The sequence below is a fragment of the Octopus bimaculoides genome, chromosome 5 (assembly GCF_046866305.1).
Source record: "Octopus bimaculoides isolate indiv1 chromosome 5, ASM4686630v1, whole genome shotgun sequence".
Taxonomy (NCBI): domain Eukaryota; kingdom Metazoa; phylum Mollusca; class Cephalopoda; order Octopoda; family Octopodidae; genus Octopus; species Octopus bimaculoides.
The window spans coordinates 87286395-87309036 of NC_142932.1; the positions used below are offsets into that span (position 1 = coordinate 87286395).

General features: G+C 36.9%; 1 protein-coding gene across 4 annotated transcripts in view; it reads right to left on the reverse strand.

Moving 5' to 3' along the window:
• The window catches only part of LOC106876058 (uncharacterized), a 42059-nt gene that overhangs the window by 10831 nt on the left and 8586 nt on the right, over positions 1–22642 (reverse strand). Inside the window, exons 2-6 of one of the 4 annotated variants that reach the window (XM_089352533.1) lie at positions 22035–22077; positions 13820–13861; positions 12377–12766; positions 10743–10991; positions 3520–3620 (exon numbers count right to left, since the gene is read on the reverse strand). In XM_089352533.1, coding sequence (XP_089208659.1) covers positions 3520–3620; positions 10743–10938 — 297 coding nt within the window. In that variant the 5' untranslated portion in view covers positions 10939–10991; positions 12377–12766; positions 13820–13861; positions 22035–22077. The remainder of the gene's footprint in view (positions 1–3519; positions 3621–10742; positions 10992–12376; positions 12767–13819; positions 13862–22034; positions 22078–22642) is intronic. The other 3 variants (XM_014924461.3, XM_089352534.1, XM_052968358.2) reach the window with 3 other exon arrangements.

The following is a 22642-nucleotide window of genomic DNA, read 5'->3' on the forward strand; positions in this document are numbered from 1 at the left end:
CCCTTTGCTGGTATTATAGGAAATTCAAAGACCTGGCCGAAATGTGTACACAGCTCTGCTCTTACTCTTCTCAGGGAAACTAAGCAGGGAGGCACTGGGCACGACAGTTGTCCCCCATTGATTCACCTAACCATGCAGTTTTTATCCGAAATGTTATTTCTTCAAAGTCCTTTATGGTGGGCACAGGAGTCAGTGTGAGTGTCTGGTCTTGTAAGATTACTTCTACCAATCCTGGTCTTTCTGACATCTTTCTCTATGCAGTGAATCACCTTGCCATTAAAACCTATGGACAAATCGCTCTTACTCTGGATTTGTCACTCCATAGAGATTTCAAGTGGATCTTTGTCATTGCGGACCTGCCCTACCCCATCCTTGAAGCTGACTTCATACATCACTATTCTCTCCTTGTGGACGTTAGAGGACACCGGCTTCTTGATGATACTACCTCACTTGCTGTCTCAGAAAAGGATTCTTATGTCCCTGTTGTGAGCCCTTCTTTCTTTGTGGCTGCTTCGGGTGACCCTTACCACCAGTTACTCGCTTCATTTCCAGAGTTGACTGATTTGTCATTTCATCTGTTGAATCAAGCCCATTTCATGAGACATTTCCTCACGACTAAGGGACCTCTTGTTTTTTCCCGACTGCGCCTTTTGTCTCCAGAGAAGCTCCAGATTGCCTGGGCTGAATTCAAGCACATGCTCTAGCTGGGCCTTATTCGTTCCTCTATGAGCCAGTGGGCAGCACCTTTACACATGGCCAGGAAGAATGAAGCTGATTTTGGACTGATTGGAGATTTTAGATGCCTTAACACTGTCACTATTCCAGATAGCTATCTGCTACCAAATGTGCAGGATTTTTCATCTGCTCTGCATGGCTGTAAGGGTTTTTCTAAAATCGACTTGGTACACGTATACCATCAAATCCCTGTCAACCCTGATGACATTCTAATGACAGCCGTCACCTCACCTTTTGGAGCATTTGAGTTCCTGTCTATGTCGTTTGGTATTCGTAATGTGGCCAGCACATTCCAAAGGTTTATTGATGAGGTTGTTCATGGATTAGATTTTGTCTTTGCATACATTGATGACCTTCTAATCACCAGTAGTAGTCCGGACCAGCACCTCCAACACTTAACCCAACTGTTCAAGCGTCTGCATTCTTATGATGTGAAGATCAATCCAGCTAAGTGTGTATTTAGTTCTACCAGCTTGGAATCCTTGGGGCATCTTATTGACGCTGATAGTTTTTATCTGCTTCCCTCTAAAGTGGAAGCCATCAAACACTTGTCTCTTCCTGTTTCTTTAAAACAGCTCAGAAATTTTATTGGTTTAATTAATCATTATCGTTGCTTCATTCCTAACTGTGAGGAGAAGTTGCTTCCCTTGACCCAGCTTTTGAAACATCAATGCAAGAAAGATACCACAATTACACTGTCTCATACAGTCATCCAAGTTTTTGAATCTGTCAAAGCTGAGCTTGCTCAAGCATCCTTCCTCGCTCAACCTGTTGCTGATGCAAAATTGTCTCTTACTGTACATGCATCTGCTTTAGCAGCAATCTGTCAACAGCCGAATCCAGCCACCGGCTTTCTTTTCTTGCAAGTTGAAAGCTGCTGAAGTGAGGTACCGTGTATTTGGTAAGGAACTCTTAGCAATTTATCTTGTGGTGAAGTATTTCTCTCACCTTCTCAAAGGTAGAGATTTCACAATTTTTACTGACCACAAACTGCTAACGTTCACTCTTTTTGCCAAAATGGACCAGTACTCGCCCAGAGAAGCAAGGCATTTGGACTACATATCACAGTTCACTAGTGACATTCGCCACATCACTGGCACCGACAACATCCCTGCTGATGCCTTATCTCACCTGCCTGTCGGTGCTTTGTCAACTCCTGCTTCGATTGATTTGGTTGCTACGGCTACTGACCAACCTTCCTTGGACTCTCTGGACATCTCTTCAGCACAGTTTTGCTGCTGCAAGTTTGAACACTTGCCTCTGCCTTTCTCTGAAGGAACCATTCTCTGCGATGTTTCTACCGGGTCACCCCGACCCTTTGTTCCTGAACATCACTGTTGTGCTGTTTTTGAAGCACTGAATTCACTGTCACACCCAGGCATTGCGGCCACAGTAAAGCTTATCTCAGCCCACTTTTTCTGGCCAAATATGCATCGGTCTATTACTGCTTGGTCACGTACCTGTCTACCATGTCAGTGTTCCAAGGTGCATCATCATGTGCGACCACCCCTTGGGCACTTTCACCCGGTTCTGTCACACATACATTATTTACATTTGACAGATATTTGTCCTCATCTTGTTTGTTGTTAACACAATGTTTTGGCTGATATACCCTCCAGCCTTCATCAGGTGTCTTGGGGAAATTTCAAACCAGGGTTCTCATTCCTAAGGTATTTTTCGATGTTATTATTATTATTATTATTATTATTATTATTATTATTATTATTATTATATTATTCAGGTCACTGCCTGGAATTGAACTTGGGATCTTGGGGTTAGTAGCCTGCGCTCTTAACCACTATGCCATGTGCCTGTGGCATAGTAGTTAAGGGTACAAGCTACTAACCCCAAGATTCCGAGTTCGATTCCAGGCAGTGACCTGAATAATAATGATAATAATAATAATAATAATAATAATAATAACATCGAAATTTCCCCAAGACACCTGATGAAGGCTGGAGGGTATATCAGCTGAAACGTGTTAACAACAAACAAGATGCAGACAAATATCTGTCAAATGTAAATAATATAAATAATTCCTCATCTCTTAAATATAGAACTGTATTTATATAGATATTTTCGTTTTGTGTCAATGGAGTGATTCATGCTGCAGAATTAAATGTGTGTAAGCAGATGTGTCAATGCAAAGTAAATCTGGTAAACATATGAGTATTTGAACATGCAAAATTTACTCTACTCAGGTTAGAAAAAGGTTAATGTCAGGCTACTAGAGAGGAAATTAAAATGAAATATAACAAAGTACAGCTTATGCATGGTTGTTGTCACAGTAAGAATCAGAAGTACAGAAAGAGAATTATTTTGTTTTGTGTAGGTAAAAAATTTTGACACGTATAATAATACAGGCCAAAAACGATGTAGCAAATCACTAGTTTTTATCTATCTAAAATAATTCACATAATAAAGATGAAGCTAAAATATTTGTAAGTCTAACTGAAATTTCCGAGTGTTTAAAATAACACGAGGCAACAGGGAAACTAAAATTCCACCTGCATGTGAATTCTTACAGTTTTATTAGTTTGAAATCTAATCTAAAACTAAAACACAGAAGAAGAAAAAACAACCCTGTGAAATCAAAAATAATGACTGTGTAGTTAAGTGGCTGCTAGACTAGTGACCACATAGTCATAGGTTCAAATCTTACTAAAGTCCCTATGCTTGTTCCAGATAGTTTGAATAATATAAAACATTCCACTCCTTAGTCCAGAGCTGAGTAGCTTAATGGTAGAAAGATGAATACAGATAAAAAGAATTCTGTTTACTTACCTTTCCAATAAAACATTCTATATGTGTCACAGGTAAAGAACATTGTGCTGTTACATTGTATATACAATCTGTTTCATTCATGATCTGAATGGTTGGTTTCACTGTAAAATATGTCACAAATATTATTACCATCTGTGCGTACAGGCAACTTATAAAGTCCTCTTCATAATGTGGTAGAACATTTGTCTTTAGATTATGAGACCAAAACTGTGCTTAAAATGATGACTGGAAAGAACCAAGACATGATTACAAGTAGTGTGCCACATGTAAATTCAATGACTTAACTTTCCATGATGATGATATGCGTTCCTTCTTCTATTTTAAAAATAATAACTTCAATAATAATAAAAATCCTTTCTACAATAGGCACAAGACCTGAAGTTTGTGGGGAGGGGACTAGTCAATTACATCGACCACAGTACTCAACTGGTATTTAATTTATTGACCCTGAAAAGATGAAAGGCAAAGTCAGCCTCAACGGAATTTGAACTCAGAACATAGTGATAGACAAAATAACACTAAGCATTTTGCCCAGTGTGCTAACAATTTTGCCAGCTCACTGCCTTATCAATAATAATGATGATGATGATGATGATGATGATGATGATGATGATGATGATGATGATGATAATAGTTATTTCTACTCTAGGCACAAGGCCTTGAAAATTTTGGTGGAAGGGGCTAGTCGATTACATCGACCCCAATGTGTAACTGGTACTTATTTCATTGACCCTGAAAGGATCAAAAGACAAAGTTACCTTGGCAGAATTTGAACACAGAACAAAGTGATAGGCAAAATACCGCTAACCATTTTGTCCAGTGTACTAGCAATGCTGCTAGCTCACTGCCTTATCAATAATAATAATAATAATAATAATAATAATAGTAATAATAATAATAATAATAATAATAATAATAATAATAAAAAATATTCAGACAAATACATAACAAAAACACCAAGACTTACAAATATATATAACATACAGAAAATTGCATTACTGGGCACAGCACACATCCTCACATACCCAAGGCGCACAGAGCTGCGCTCAGTAGTGAAGTGAAAGCACGTCATAAAAATAAAACTACTGAACAATAATAATAATAATAATGATAATAGTAATAATAATAATAATAATAGGAATGATAGCAAAAGGGGCTGATTGCTACCTAGCTCAGACACCAGGAAACCCCAAAATGGCAGAAATTCAAAAGATAGTGCAAATCATGGGAACTGCCCATATCCTACATAAAATACTGTCTATGTAATGTCAAATTTTAAAACAAACACATAATTTTCTTATGGTTTCTTAAACATTCTCTACAACAACACTGTATAAAACCAAATATATGGCACCCTAGGTATAACACCAACATGAACTTCTAACCTGTTGTCTCTTGAGGTCTCTGGGTGAGACTTGGAGCTAACTTGTACAAATGCAAAGCAAAAGTCAAACATAAAATAATAATAATAATTATAGTTACTTCATTATCATTTCTTGGACTACCCAGAAAGTAGCACTCCATTACAGCCACATTCATTTCCATTTCTTTCATTCACCTTCTTTTAGCAGTTGCTTGATAACGACTGGGCCCACGCTGCCCACCCAGGTGAGAAACCTTCACAAGGTGTTCCAGCCTCATTCCTGCAATTCTCATTTCTATTTTCATTTGACATATCAGCACTTGTGATGAGGGTTAGTGAATTCTAGGTTGCACAATCACCAGTATTGTTTTTTCACTGACAGGATCTCCACCCTAGGATATAGGATTCCTGTAAGCCTGGTTTAATTTTTGGAGTTTCCATCTCCTTTTCCCACACTTCTCCTGTTGGTCTTGTGAAGGAGCCAGGCTTGATTGTCAGGGGACAGGTTGTCACCACTGTCACTCAGGAGTTACTATCTATCCCAGTTTTTAAATCAGAGTATTCCTTCTCCTAGACAGACTGCCAACCAAAGCTCACAAGTTCTGTCTACCTGTTTTTGGAATGGCCATTGGCTCTTTTAAGTTCCTCTGCCCTTTGCCTGGTTTTGCTTTTACTCACATAGGGTGTCGAAAATCCACCCTCCTCACCAAGCAAGCTTAGTGGGGTTGCCGGTTTAGTTGCTGACAACTCAATGGTTTCACAACTCCACTTGTTAAATCATTCTGGGTAATTTTTGCTATTATAATTTCTGTATTACTATTATAATCCCTATCTTAATATTTACTAGTGCACTACTAGTAAAATATACTGAGCTAGAGAGGAAGTATAGGGTGAAGAGAAAGGGAATCAATGTTGTGATTGAGGAATTAAAACAGAGGTTGAAAGCTAAAGCACATAAACTAAAGAGATATGAACAGAGAATTGAGCAATACAGAGTAAATAGACTTTTCAAACAAAATCAGAAACAAGTCTATCAGGATCTGGATGGGAAAGAAAAAGGTGAAAAAGCTGTGCTGGATACTGAAGAAAGCAAAAGATTCTGGTCAAACATATGGTCTCAGGAGAAACAACACAAAACTGAAGCAGAGTGGTTAAAGACACTCAAAGAGGAGAGTATCAGTAGGAAGATTTGAGAATAACCAAGGAGATGATTACAGATCAGTGCAGGAAAATTCCTAACTGGAAAGTGCTTGGCCCAGACAGGGTTCAGGGATTTGGGCTTAAAAACTCGACAGCTCTGCACAGGAAAATTATGAGATAGCTGGACGAAATACTGAGTAGTGACATCCAAATACCAGCCTAGATGGCAAAAAGAAGAATGGTACTATGCCAGAAGGACCCAAATAAAGGGAATGTGGTTGGAAATTTCCGACCAATATCCTGTTTGCCACTGATGTGGAAACTGATGACGGACATCATATCAAACAGCATCTGTAAGTATCTAGATAAGAACGAGTTACTACCAGTGGAACAAAAAGGGTGTAGATGTAAGAGCAGAGGAATGAATGATCAATTACTAATTGATAAAACTATCCTGGCTGATTGCAAGAAGAGACACAAAAATTTTGCGATGGTATGGGTGGATTACAGGAAAGCATATGATATGGTCCTACACTCATGGATTATTGAATGCGTTAAACTACTTAAGGTCTCACACAATATCCTGAAGGTAATACAAAACTCAATGACAATGTGGTTAATTGAACTCACAGCATGGGAAGATAAGCTGGGAGAGGTAAATATCAAAAGAGGAATCTTTCAAGTTGACAGTCTGTCGCCTCTCCTATTTGTTGACTGTATACTGCCACTAACAAGCATTTTAAGAAAGATGTATGTGGTGTACATGCTAGGCAGGGTGAAAGTAAACAACTTGTGGTTTATGAATGATCTAAAGCTATTCGCTAAGACTGAGAAAGAAATTGGGAGTTTGATGGCAACTTGTGCAGATGATTAGCAAAGATATTGGCATGGAATTTGAGATTGAGAAATATGGTGTAATGATTCACAAAAGGGAGAAAATCAGTAAAAGCCATGTGATTAAGATGGAAAGTGGTGAAACTATAAAGGAAGTCAGAGAGGAAAGATATAAGTACCTGGGTATCATTGAAAGAGAGAAGATGAATGAACATAAGTTGAAAGAAATGTACAGGAAAGAGTATTTGAAGAGAACTCAGCTTGTGTTCCAATTGAAGCTAAATGGCCACTATAAGATTAGAGCAATTAACACGTGGGCGATTGCTTTGATGAGATATGGGGCAGGAATAGTATCTTGGAAGAAGCATGAATTTCAAGAGATAGACCAGAGAACATGTAAATTAATGACAATGAACAAAGAACTACACCCAAGAGTGATGTGTCAAGATTGTATGTGAAGAGGAGGGAAGGAGGACGGGGATTGGTCTGTTGTGAAGGTTGTGTAAGGGAAGAGAAGACTAGCCTGGCCTGGTATGTCAAGGGGAGTAAAGAAGAAATGATCGAAGCAGTGAAAATGCAGGGAACCTTAAATGAATGTTCTTTTTAATATTTACAACCACAGCAAGTATTTACTATCTAAATCTGTAATATTAACAACTAATTCCATATTTTTTAAAATTTTTTTACCTTATATCTAATACATACAAATGAATATTAGTTCTTACACTAACACAACTCCATTTTACATAGCTCTTTAAGCATTTCTACCCCTTAATACGTGTTTACATTACATTCCAGTAGCCATCTATATACTACATACTCTAGTTTAACTTCATTCTCACGTAAAAATCTTTTTAAATATACACAACACCTAGTATTGTTTATAACTTATATCTTAATTCAAACATAACTATGCTTTTCCATTAGACATCTCTATTAAACTTCCTTCACACACAATTTATTTGGAATTAGGATCACTTATCACCTTACTCTTCTATAGAGGAAACGTCTCATAAAACCTTTTTCGCTTATATTTTCAAATAATCATTAGTTGCCTTGGTTTTAGTTTATACTTAACAGGACTCACACTCATTATTATGATGCTTGTATTTCTCATAAGGATAAATATGAATATCTGAGATCATTCTCTGCTATTTCCTTCATTGAGTCATTTGCAATAATTTTTTGTTTATACTTCTTGCAGTGAGGAGAAAAGTGATACATAATTAATTTAATTAAATTAAATTAATTTAATATTTCCTATTCAACCATGAATTTGCATGATTGTAATATCGTTGTTTGAAACGATCGTATGCATGAATGAATTAAAATTCTCTTAAATTTTAACATCTTCTCTTCTCTATTTTTAACAAATTTGTTGAGTTTTATGGGATAACTTTCCATAAATTCACATAACACACACACTATGTGTACATATATATATATATATATATATATATATACCCAATGACTGGTGTAGCAGCACCATAGTCAACTGCTACAAAGGTAAAGGTGACGCTTTAGATACAAATAATTACAGAGGTATCAAGTTGTTAGATCAGGTTATGAAAGTCACAGAGGGGGTCATAGTTTAGATGAGATGCAGTTTGGGTTTGTGCCAGGGAAAAGCACCAATGATGCTATATTTCTGGTAAGACAGCTGCAGGAGAAATACCTAGCCAAAGATAAACCTCTGTACCTGACTTTCATTGACATGGAGAAAGCCTTTGACAGGGTCCCTGATCCCTTATCTGGTGGTCAATGAGGAAACTAGGGATAGAAGAATGGTTAGTGAGAGCTGTGCAAGCCATGTACAGAGATGCTGTCAGTAAGGTGAGGGTTGGAAATGAGTACAGTAATGAATTCCGGATAGAGGTAGGGGTCCACTAAGGTTCTGTCCTCAGCCCCCTCCTATTTATCATAGTCCTCCAGGCGATAACAGAGGAATTCAAGACAGGATGCCCCTGGGAGCTCCTCTATGCTGATGACCTTGCACTAATTGCGGAGTCACTATCAGAAGTAGAGGAGAAGTTTCAGGTGTTGAAGCAAGGACTAGAATTGAAGGGCCTTAGAGTCAACCTAGCTAAAACCAAAGTCCTAATAAGTAGGAAGGTAGAAAAAACACAAACCCCTTCAGGTAGATGGCCCTGCTTGATCTGTAGAAACTCTATAAGATGCACCCAGTGCAAGCTATGGACACATAAGAGGTGCAGCAATAGCAAAGGAAGGTTAACTAGGAAGTTAGTTTTTGTATGTGGCAGATGTTCGGGAGCTATAAATACTGTAAATGTGCAGAAAACAACATCTGCCTCATTCCAAGGAGAAAAACTAGATGTAGTTGATAGCTTCCACTATCTAAGTGACCAAGTAGTAGTAGCTGCTAGAATATGAATAGCCTGGGCAAAGTTCCGAAAGCTCTTACCTCTGCTGGTGACAAAGGGTCTCTCTCTCAGAGTAAAAGGCAGACTGTATGACGCATGTGTACGAACAGCCATGCTTCATGGCAGTGAAACATGGGCCGTGACTGCTGAAGACATGCGTAGGCTCGCAAGGAATGAAGTCAGTATTCTCCGATGGATGTGTAATGTCAGTGTGCATACTAGACAGAGTGTAAGTACCTTGAGAGAAAAGTTGAACCTAAGAAGCATCAGTTGTGGTGTGCAAGAGAGACGATTGTGCTGGTATGGTCATGTGGCAAGAATGGATGAGGATAGCTGTGTGAAAAAGTGCCACACCCTAACCTTTGATGGAACCTGTGGAAGAGGTAGGCCCAGGAAGACCTGGGATGAGGTAGTGAGGCACAACCTTCGAACATTGGGCCTCACCAAAGTGATGACTTCTGACCGAGACCTTTGGAAATATGCTGTGTGTGAGAAGACCCGGCAAGCCAAGTGAGACCTAAATCCAAGGCCTCTGCCAGGGATGAAGCCAGCCTACTTATGTGTACCTTTCCTTCATTGGACACTAAACTCCGCTTGCGAAGACCTGTTGAGGCAAGTGAAATCAAAATTGAATTAAATTCAACGACTGGCACCCATGCCAATGTCGTCTCCTTCATTGGACACGAAACTCGGCTTGCGAAGACCTGATGGGGCAAGCAAAAGTGAAATCGTGATGGTACCTGTGCCCAACGTCGCCTTCCTGGCACTTGTGCTGGTGGCACGTGTAAAGACATTCGAGCGAGATCATTGCCAGTGCTGCTGGACTGGCTCCTGTGCAGGTGGCACGTAAAATATACCATTTTGAGTGTGGCCATTGCCAGTACCGCCTGACTGGCCTCCGTGCCGGTGGCACGTAAAAGAACCCACTACACTCTCGGAATGATTGGCATTAGGAAGGGCATCCAGCTGTAGAAACTCTGCCAAATCATATTGGAGCCTGGTGTAGCCATCTGGTTCACCAGCCCTCAGTCAAATCGTCCAACCCATGCTAGCATGGAAAGCGGACATTAAACGATGATGATGATGATGATACATACATACACACCTATGCATGTGTGTTATTAAAGGGACAGAATCCAATGCTATATTTTGTTACACAAAGGCAGTAGTGCTTCTACTTTTTGCTTTTGATATTTTTCTTATTCCAATTCTTCTTTTACAAATAAGATACCAGAAAATATCAATAGTTTGTATAGCATTTATTATATGGGTGAAATAACAGTTAAACTAACTAGACCATTTGGTTAACTATCCCACAAGAGATATTACAAGGAAAAGAAACCACTTGTACAAAAAAGTAACTTGAAATAGTGAAGTCAGAATCTTTGATTTTGATTTAATATTATAATTAGCTCTCTTTCATAAAAAATTTGCAAAACAAATTCATAAACATTATAAAACATTTGTTTGATAATTATTATCATCAACAGAAATAATTTCCTTACCCTTTATGTCCATTTCAAGGAGTGCACCTCTTATATTATCATCCATAAAAGACCACTTTGAAAATTCCCAAGATATATTTTTGATTGTAAGTGTTGAAACATTACCATCCTGAGTAACTATATGATCCCCATTAGCACATGTCCTATCACATTCATATTTATAATTTTTGCTTTGCCAAACAACAGGTCTTTTCATGTTTGGAATTTCTTCTGTCTGAAGAACAAGACTTTCTCCTAACCAAGCTGTTCCTGAAATAAATAAATCAACTCTATTGATTTTAAGTTGTTTTTTTTTTATTAGCTTTATTATTTTTATTATGGAAATTAAAAGTCAAAATGTAATTAGGCTCCTCATTAGATTTGAAATAGACAATCAAAACTAAAGAGAAGCCTAGTTACACAAAATGTAAAATGACAAAATAAGTCATAAAGAAATGAGACTAAACCTAAGGAGACTTAATTGAATTAGACCTAATTTAATGAGATATGACTTAATAGAGAATAACCTAATAAAATATAGTCCAATGATGCAAGTTAATGACAAATAATGTAATAAGGTTTAAGTTAAAGAGACAAACTAGTGAATCTTAATCTAATGACAAAACCTAATCAGACAAGAATTAATGAAACCTAAACTAATGCAACACTAATTAGACATAAACTACAGAAACATATTTAATGACACATAACATATTGAGCTTCAGCTTACTAATGAGGCATAGCTTAATTAGACATAATTCAATGGGGCATAAAGTAATGAAACATAATGACAGTAACTAATGTGAAAAAAACAATAAGATAAATTAATGTGATCTTATTTGACCTCTGTTGAGATGTCTCCTTGATTCTCAGGGTATCCTAGCAGGGTTACTTTGAGACAGCAAGGTGAGGCTCCAGACTCAATGTAGTACATCATTCCAAATCATTAATGGTAGGTAACAAAGAAGATGTGAAATTAACTCCCACAATGCCTCAGAAGGCAGAAGAAGGCTGCAGTAGATCTTTAAATTCCAATCATTTTGAATCATCTTACCATTAGAGATTACTGAAGATCTACCAAAGACTGTGAGTCTGATGACATGCTATACTGCTCGTATATTAAACCAATTAAAGGTGTTTTCCAGCACCAATAGAGTCTTGAACATGTATTTATAAATCTTGTTGCAATCAACTTCAAGTGACAGATGAAGGACAGTGAATCTGTAAGCTTCTAGTTTAAGCACCACAAACAAATGGTAGATGTTTTATTTAGTTGCTGAACTCTTTGCATCAAAGCAGGAGAGTTCTTTAGCAGACTTTTTAGGATCCATTCTCCTTGCCTTGCAGTGGAAGGGGGCTGGAAAAAGTGTCCTAGACATAGTCCATTTTACCTTATCTACTACAGATAACCATATCTAGAAGGACTCACCAGCCTTGAAGCTGAAACATAAACATTAAATTCAGAACCTGAAACAGCAGACATTAATGGAAATGAATGACTCCAACATATCATAAAGAAGAACCATTGTAGAAAGAATATCTCCCTAAAGAATCCTGAATACATGACATGAGATTTACTATTAAGGTCAGCCTTGTTTCCAAGATGATATCTGAACTCTCCATCAATGATAATAATTAATGACCTGTAACTTCACCTTTTGAAAAATTAGCATACAACTGTTATCAGTCTATACATTCCATCTTTTGATACCAATGTCAATATGAAGGAACTGTTCCATAAACAGTTGACTTCATCATTTCTAACATTCCGAAGGATAAGATTATCTTGAGGATTTTGAAGTGAGATTTTTAAAGAGGAGAGAATAGAATCTTTTGAAGGGAAAGATCAGAAAATACAGTGTTGGAAATGTCAACTTCAATGACAACCTTCTTCTAATGAAATGTGGCAAACATAGTCGTGTCATAACTAACACTCTTTTTCAACACAAGTATCCCTACACGATCTCTGGCAACATCTGAGGTCTAAAAACTGGTCTTTGATCACCTACATTATTGTCTGGTCTCAAGATCATGAAGATATGCTCCTTAAAATAAAAGAAAAGAAAAAATATTAAAAGTTGCTGATGGTGCCAACAAGTGAGGGACTGATGGACTCATCAGTGTCTCATCCTCTGTAAAACTGAAATTGAAATTAAATTTAAAAAAGGAAAAAATAGGGAACTTACCAACCAAAACATTTAATACAGCAGCATCAATAAACATGATGAAAAGCTTAGAATCCCAATGAAGTAATGAACAAAAATTCCCCACCAAATATCCAACATCAGTTGAAAAATATTGGGGTATGTTGAAGAATGTCATCACTTCAACATGTGAACAGACTTTTGACATAAAAAAAAAGTCTAATTTGCTGTTGAAAGTTTAAAAGAACAATAAAATCTAAGATACTTGTAAATCATATTCTCTCAATATACTAGTTCTCTGTTGCATATGTACACTCACATTGCACATCAAGCAGAGCATACTAACTTTATTCCTCCCTAGTCTTTGCATGTCCTCTGCATTCAGGGCTCACATCTCATTACTGTTTGTACACATGCACCATACATTTCTTTCACTTGGAGAGAGAGAGAGAGCAATACACAATGGACTTACACACAGTTTCCATGCACCAAATTCATCTACAATCATTGGTTGACCAGGAGCTATTGTAGAAAACACTTGCCCAAGGTGCTACTGAGTGGGACTGAACCTAAAACAACATGGTTGCAAAGTGAATTTATTACACAGCCATGCCTGTATAACATACGTGTGTGTGTGTGTGTGTGTGTGTTTATTGTAAATAGTTTTCTTCCTTAGAAATCGCTTTAATATTGTCAGCTTAACATTTCAAACTCATGGTATGTGCTACTATAATCAATATCCTAACTACAATCATATTTACACTCCTTATCTTAATCCCAGTCACCGTTATTATATTTTGTGCCAATTAGAAGGAGAAACAAAAATAAGAAACAAAAGTAAGAAACAAATATGTCACTGACTAAAGACTATTAGCTACAAGAAGAAAATAGAAGATAGAATTGAAAAGATTAGTGTCTTGATTTAAAATAAGAAAAGTTTAATAATACAATTACCATTTTGAATAATTTTAAAGCTGTTACTTTCATTTGTTAAATCTGTAAAAAATGGAAGTATATTTTTGATTTCAGATTTTACATGTGATAAACTGGATTGCTATTTTTGATACAGTGATAAAATATTTAACTGTAGATTCAGTTATACATTATATATAGAGGTAGTGAGGTTAGGACACAGAATTACTGAAAGCAGGGTTTTAAGTTCAAACATTACTACATCCACTGTTGAATAGAAAACCGTTTAAGATAATTTTTTTTTTTATATATATATATATGTCAAGGAAGATGGGCAGTGTGCATAACTTTTGCAGGTCTTCCTTGATTGGTGAGATTGCTGCCTAGTTTCAACATCTGCAGTTAAAAGAAAACATATCGGTTAGATCCAAATGTTTACTTGAAACCAGAGTGAAGGCTATTAAAGGTAACCAAGGCCCAGCCATTAAGGGTTTCATGTAAAGTCTACCATTCACAAATAATGTATTGTATGAAGTTGCAGTTGGCACTCCGTCGCTTACGACATCGAGGCTTCCAGTTGATCTTTCAACGTGCAAGTGGCTGAGCACTCCACAGACATGTACCCTCAACGTAGTTCTCAGGGGTATTCAGCATGACACAGTGTGACAAGGCTGACCCTTTGAATTACAGGCACAACGGAAACAGGAAGTAAGAGTGAGAGAAAGTTGTGGTGAAAGAGTACATCAGGGTTCGCCACCATCCCCTGCCGGAGCCTCGTGGAGCTTTAGGTGTTTTAGCTCAATAAACACTCACAACACCTGGTCTGGGAATCGAAACCGTGATCCTATGATCACGAGTCCACTGCCCTAACCACTGGGCCATTGCGCCTCCTGTATGAAGATAACTGGTATTAAAAAACAAGAAAATAGAAATAGGATTAATGCATCAGAAATCTGAACAACAGCCAAAAGATGACTATTTCATAATCTTTTTGTGCCATTTACATTTTAGCTTACAATTGATGAGAAAAGAAAAACAAAAACAATTCTAAAAGTGCCTTCACACTGTCCTGTAACCAAGGAAATGTTTTGTATGGATCTCACTTAAGATTCTCTTAATCCTTTAGTGTTCAGATTATTCTGTCAAATGTAATGCTTATTTATTCATATAGTTTTGAATTAATCATGTATTGACTCATAGCTTCAAGGTTTCAATGATGTGATTATTTATTTCTATGACATTGTAGGTTTGGTGTGAGAGGCTAGATCTGGTTTGTTTGAAGATAAAACAAGTTGAACATTTGGGATGGATATGGCTGGTTTAAACGCTATGGGGTTAATAATGATTTCTTACAGATGCAACACACACAATTTTTAAGGGAGATTAGATTGATTCTAGTACTTGAATTGTACTTTATTACTCCTTGAAAGATTAGAGACAAAGCCTGCTTTTGGCTGGATTTGAACTCAGAACATAAAGAGACATTCCCCTGACTCTGCCACCCACCACCCCATAACATAACCTCTCAATGATGAAAATATTGATGAATCATCATTTCCCGTTATCTTTACCAGACAATTCCTAAGGCAATGGACATTACTGATCCTTAACTCTACCATATAACACAATGTCTGTAGGACAAGTGACCATATCCCAGTATCTCTAGGGTAACAAACACTAATGATCCCTAGCTCCACCATATATCCACAGTATCTCTAAGACAAGGGACACTGCTAACCCTTATCTCTATTATATTTCTAATACTAATTAGTAGAATTGATGTGATAGAAAATTTTCCACTGTTCTACTTATGTAATAATCATGTTGCTGTATTTATAGACATAAACTGTTATGTCCCGCATTATGACGATGTATTTCGTCATCTCTGTGGAACTGGCCCGAACAGCGTACCTCGCTGACTGTAATTCTTTTTATTTGGCACCTAGGCCATGGCACAGTGGGGGCAGCACAAGGACCGACAGAACACCACAGTGGGGACAAAAACTATTAAACAAATGAAAAATGGAAATATGTACAATGAAATCGATGGTGATGAAATGGCTGCATGCACTCCACTCACATGCAGTACCATTTGAACGTTCTTATTTTCAGTTTATAATCTTTTCTTTCTTGGTGTTTTTTTTTTACTATTAGCATCATTTTGTTTACTTTCTTCTTTTTTTTCCTTTTTGTTAAAACAACAATTTACTCTCTTTTTTTAATACCTTATGTATGGCTCTATTTCACTTAGTTCTACTACTGGTGGTAGTTCATTGAACTCCACCACACATCCCGGTGGTTCAACATTACACTTTTCCTTCAGCTTGCTATATTTTTCTTTGTCGATTAAAATTGCTTTCACAGTATCACCATACATCTCCTTGGGCAACTTAACCCTTATAACGGATTTCAGTTTCATTACCATTTTTTCTGTATCTACAATTTTAGCATATGTCACAAAATTCCAACTATGTTTTCTCCACCTTGCTTGTTTACCATGTTCCACTCATGGCACCACTTCTTCCATTTCAGTTAGTGTCGCTGTTTCTTCTCATTGCTGTTCTACTTCATTGGTTAAAAAAAACCTTCAAGTATGCTTGTTTCTGTCTCCTCCTCCTCTATAACCTCCTTCTCAACCTCCTTTTCTACCTTTTTCTCGATCTCTTTTTCACCTGTTTCTGTCCTCATTTCTGATATCTCTCTCTCTCTCTCTATCTATCTATCTATCTATCTATCTATCTCCAGCCAGGTAACCTTATACTTCTTCTACAGCAAGACACCTGCTTCTGTCTCTCTGTCTCACTATAAACTTTCATCATCTGACACAAGATCACTTCTTCCAATTCCCCCTCTCCTCTATAAAAATTTTTGTGAGACAAAAATTTTTATAGAGGGGAGGTACCACTTATTAGGTACCACTTAATAAAGCATCCAGTCCACACTGTAAAGTGGTTGGCATTTGGAAGGCCATCCAGTTGTAAAAACCTTGCCAAAACTGACCTTATCTATACTTGTTCCACATAAAAAGTACTAAATTCATCCTGCTGGATGGTTAGTGTTAGGAAGGGCGTCCAACTGTAAAAACCCTATCAAAATAGTCACAGGAGTCTGGTGCAGGCTTCTGCTTGGCTAGCTCCTGTCAAACCATGCCAGCATGGAAGATGGATGTTAAACAATGATAATGATAGTGATGAAGAAAAGAAAGGCATCTTTGTGTTGTGTTGTCACCAGGAGAGATCCTTAGTAATAGTAATTGTGTAGGTTCTATTTGAGTGCTGCTTATGTTTATGGAGATGTTGGAAGTGGTGTATTCTTGATGTTAAAGAGACATGTTGGCATGGACCCAATGAAGGATTCTCCTAAGTTTTTGTTTATAGAATTAATGCAGGTTTTTTTGCATAGTGTGTGGTTTGTGTGTGGATGCTGCATAGTTAGGGAAAGTCAAAGAGGAATGAAGAGTTAATTTACCTTCTTATGAGTGGGTATTGTTGGATGAGGCAGTAGGTAGGTTATTGATGTATGGAAGAGGGAAGGGATAAAATTGAACTCTGAGGAACAGAAGAGTTGATTGTAAGTGGAGCAGAAAGAGCCCCAACAATACATGCTGCAGCTATATGATCTGATAAGAAGCTGCTGATCCAAGTCAGGAAGGAAGGGTGAAGTCCATAGGTAAGAAATTTTGATAGATTTGCAAGCCAGACATGGTCAAAAGCTTTTCTAACATCTAGAACAACAACATTATTTTCACTGAACTTTCATAAATTGAGACCCACTAGTAAGTGCTATAAGAAAGCAAGTCACCAGTAATCTGGCTCTGTAGAAGTAGAGAGATTCAAAGTATTGGTGAATGTCATTGTTAAGGACTATCTCTGTTACCTTGGAGATGTCAGATGTGAGAGCAATTGGACCATAGTTGGCCAGGTTGAAAGAATCCTTTTCTTTGGAATGTGATACACTGAAATATACTTCAAATGTCAGTGTATATCTCTGTAGAGAGTGAAAAAGTAAAGAGTTTGGTGGGTACAAGAACAAGTTCTGGAGCACAACATTTAAGTGTAATGGAAGGGAAACTGTCAGAGTCGGTAGCCTTGTTTGAAGCAGCTGGAAGAATTTCTGCATTTGGTATGTGTATATATGTTCATGCAGGTGGGAGTGAAAGGAGGTAGATTCAGAGAGAATTGGCCAAAGGTGTGTAGTTAGATGTAAAGCAGGCAACAAAGGAGGAGGTTTTCTCCATGGAGGTACTGCTTATAAAGCTCTTATTGTTTAAAAGGGAATGAAAAGAGGGCTTTGCTAATTTAGTGAGGATCTTTTTGACAAGAAACCAAAAGGATTGGTGGATCATTTCCGTTTGGCTGCAGTTTTTGAAATTTTAAAATTGATGTGTAATTTTTAAAACTGAATCTCAGGGCCTAATTCACTTGTTCCAGAAAATTAAAAAAAAGTTTCAGAGGTTTAAAGTTTGATTGTTTTCACTCCGTCAGAAAACAGGATTTGGAAGTTATTATTTTGTGTGTGACTGCAATTGTAAGACTACAAAACAATGTCAACATTGTGATAATAGCATGTCTTTTGAGCATTTAATATGCAAAAAACGACCGAAAAAAAAACAAGTAAACAAGACATTTTGGTGGGTATCCAAAATGCAACGTAAAATATCCAAAAACAGCAACAGATGGGAACAAGAAGGAAAGCAACATAAAATCGTTCGTAAACAAGAGTTCCAATGCTTGGCTTGTTACTATGGAAACAGGCATCTATATATCTGAGGTTTATGATTGACTAAACTTACACAAAATTTGCAAACTTTAAAAGCTATTAATTGTTTATTAATTAATTTATTTCCATAATTAGCATACAAAACTAAATCAATGCACCAAATTTGAAATCAACTGAGACAAAATTGAAGGGATTGAAACGTGAAAGTCAAATAGTAACGATCATCATAGTTTTTGTCCATTTCTATTCAACCACCTTCTTTATAGTCTTCCTCTACCATTTGTATAAGACCACACTTGTTGATATTGAGTTGCCTCCCATTTATATACAATGAGTTATTGTCCCTACCTCAACTGTCTGCTGTTCAGCAGTGTTAAGTGGTTGTGAACGTAAACAATGGCGATTGAGATATTGTTATATCTATGAGTATATAACAGTGGAGTGCAGGCGCAATGGCCCAGTGGTTAGGGCAGCGGACTCGCGATCATAGGATCGCGGTTTCGATTCCCAGACCGGGCGTTGTGAGTGTTTATTGAGCGAAAACACGTAAAGCACCACGAGGCTCCGGCAGGGGATGGTGGCGAACCCTGCTGTACTCTTCCGCCACAACTTTCTCTCACTCTTACTTCCTGCTGTGCCTGAAATTCAAAGGGTCGGCCTTGTTACACTGTGTCACGCTGAATATCCCCGAGAACTACGCTAAGGGTACACGTGTCTGTGGAGTGCTCAGCCACTTGCACGTTAATTTCACGAGCAGGTTGTTCCGTTGATCGGATCACCTGGAACCCTCGACGTCGTAAGCGACGGAGTGCCAACAACAACAATATAACAGTGGTAGCAAACAGTGCTATTAATCCTAGCCCGATGAGAAATATTATTTCTGATACAATTGGTTGTTGTACCTTTAAATTTAATGGTGAATTTCACAAGGCAATATCCAATATTGTCTAATGTCAATTGCTTATATGGAATAAAAACGAAACTTTTAAATATATTTGATACTATGGGTTTACCAGAAAAAAAAAAAAAAAGAGAGAGACAGCTGAGGTAGGGGCAATAACTCATTGTATATAAATGGGAGGCAACTCAATATCAACAAATGTGGAATGGTAGAGGAAGACTATAAAGAAGGTGGTTGAATAACATAAAGAAATGGACAAAAACAAAAAACAAAGAGTAGCCATTTTTATCATATGTATTAACATATGAATATTTATGTAACATAACAGTCAGTGACTAATGGTAAAGATACTGGACTTGAATTTGTTACTGATAAGCTTCATAAAATTTATCTTGACAACGACACAAACAAACGCATACATGGATTTGAAAAAAATATTCTTCCAGAAGACCGCTATGCATAAGTTTTAATGCTATTTTATTAAAATTCAGACTTCTCTACCAGAAAGTGCTCAGGCGTTCTTTGTTCTTAATACTGTAAACATATTGGAAGAAACTGTAAAGCAAGCATGTATCTCATGATTGCATAAAGGTACTTCAAGAAGGTATTTAAAGAAATTTAACTAGTGAGTGTATTGCACAGGCCTAATTGATGGAGAGGATGTAGGTAATTTTATAGAGAATGGAAGAATTAACAGTTGATCTGATCATGGTAATAGATCAAATTCCACAAACACTGATGAAAAGATTGTGAAATATTTCAAATGTATATCCATAAAGCATTTCCCCTCAATTCTGATCCCCTCACACCTATTGCCCCACTGCTTCTATGGTACTATTGACTACTGCAATTACCGGAGAACAGAATCAGTATATATTACAATCCAACTCCTTAATGAACACCTCCTCCCGCACCCACTGGAACTACTTCCATTCCTTGTTGTCCCTGCCAAAGCTATTTCTACCAATCATGATGAGGACAAATATCCGTCAAATGTGAATAATATAAATAATGTAAATAATGAGGAGTAGATAGATAGCCAACAATTGATGAAGGGTTATTCTTTATGTTACTTCTGTTTTCTATTTGTTTCTCTTGTTGTTTATATATTGAACTCATTTCTTTTCATATTTCATGTTGTTTACTGTTGGTGACGTGCTGTACCCATATATGCACGTGTGTGTATGTATGTATATATATATATATATATATATATATATATATATATATATATATATATACACACAGGGTGCGTAAGATATTTGAGGATAGATTTATGTTTATAAAAAGACAGGTATATAGTAACAGATAATAACTTTATTTATCAAAAAATGCTCCAAGGACAAAAATAAATGTTATTCAATAAAGCCACCTTCATCTTCAACAACTGCTTCTATATGAGATCTAAATCATCTACATGTTCAAATCAAGTGGTCCTGGTTCACTTTGGACATTACTCTGACTATGGCAGCTTTCATAGAATCTTTGGTGTTATGGGCGTGTTCATTGACCTCTCTCTCAACAATGCTCCACATGTAATAGTCCAATGGATTGAGATCTAGGGAATTTGGAGGCCAAATGTTAGGGGTTCGGTGATCATGAAAATTTTCAGCCATCCATTCCTGTGTTACTAGAGTCATGTGTGATAGTGGAGAGTCTTAGTGAATCACATATGGCCTTCCATTGCATACACAGTCTTTCCAGGGATTAACAATTATTTCCAGGACCTCAATCTAGGCAGCAGAGTTAACTCTAAGGCCTTGCAGAAAGAGGTAAGGATGCATCACATGTCCTTCATTGCTGACAACCCCTAAAACCATGACAGTTGCAGGAAATTTTGTCTGCATAACACTTGGAACTTCAGAAGGGTCTGCACTTAACCATCTGTCATTTCTTCTGTTAACTTTTTGATCTTGGTCGAAGTTTTCCTTGTTTGAGAAAAGCCAAATCAAATCTACTTCTGCTGGATTTTTCAGTTTGTTTAAGAGGCTTTTAGATCCAATGTAGTGATTTTCTTTTGCTTTTTCTGATAAATTGACATTTCCTCATCATATAAGACTTATATCTGATGTCTTTGTGGACAACATTTCTAACTGTTCCTTCTGACACATGGAGATCTTTTGCAATTGGCCTCATGAACTTTCTAGGATTGTAATCAATGGTCTGTTGAAGTTGCTGGATAAATTCAGGTGTTCTGATGATTTCAGAGCATTTAAAATGCTTCTTATGTTTTGATACTGGTGATATGTTTCCATCTTCAGTTTCTAGTTCCTTACGAACTTTATAGACAAAAGATCTGACAACTTTTAAAACTCAAAATATTTCTAAATCACTATGCTCAGCCTTTATAAACAGAATAACAGTATGCCTCTTCATTTCTTGAGTAAGCTGAGGGTCTGCCATTATTATTTTCTGAAACAAAGATTATACAAAATTAGCAAAAAATGCAGCAATGACCCCCCAAAAAGTATGTCCTCAAATATATAAGCAGGGAAAAGTGGATGTTAATAACAACAACAAGATGGATGAATGGATTTTATAGGGTTAGGATTAGGATTAGGATTAAGGTTAGAGTTAGGGATGGATGGACAGATAAACGGACAGATGGACAATGATTTATCCTGAATAGTAACTTACATAGTATCACCAACAAACAGAAAAATTTTATAATCTCCATGATCTGGGAAAAAAAGAAAAAGAAAATTTTTTTCAAAAGTGAGAAACAAAAATATGCTTGTTTAAATATCATAATGACATTTGTTTCTTTTCTCTTGCTTTCTTCTTCTTTTGTGTGTGTGTATGCACATGCACGTGTGTGTATATTATGTTGGTGATTGTCAAATTGTCAATGTAAACAATAGTGAGAAGTATAATGTAAGATTACATATAAAATGTTGGCATATTAAGTCTGGACTAAAATAAAATATAAAATTTTCCACACACTTTGTATCTGGTTGCATTCTGTTTTACTGAACTGGCGAAATAGTTTCTGATCACTTTCCAATTAATGGACAATCATTAATTTCACCAACCAATGAGTGATTAATGTTTGCTTACTCTCCCTGGCATTGACAACCAGAAGTTCTTTACTCTTTCATTACAAGACACATATTCAATTTAATTGTCACCACACACATTATGTCCTAGTCTTCATTCCAGAGTTACCTAGCCTGCTTTATTAGGATTACAGTGTTATTTGGGATTTGCTTTACACTTACATTAATAAAGAACAGGTGCAACAATGA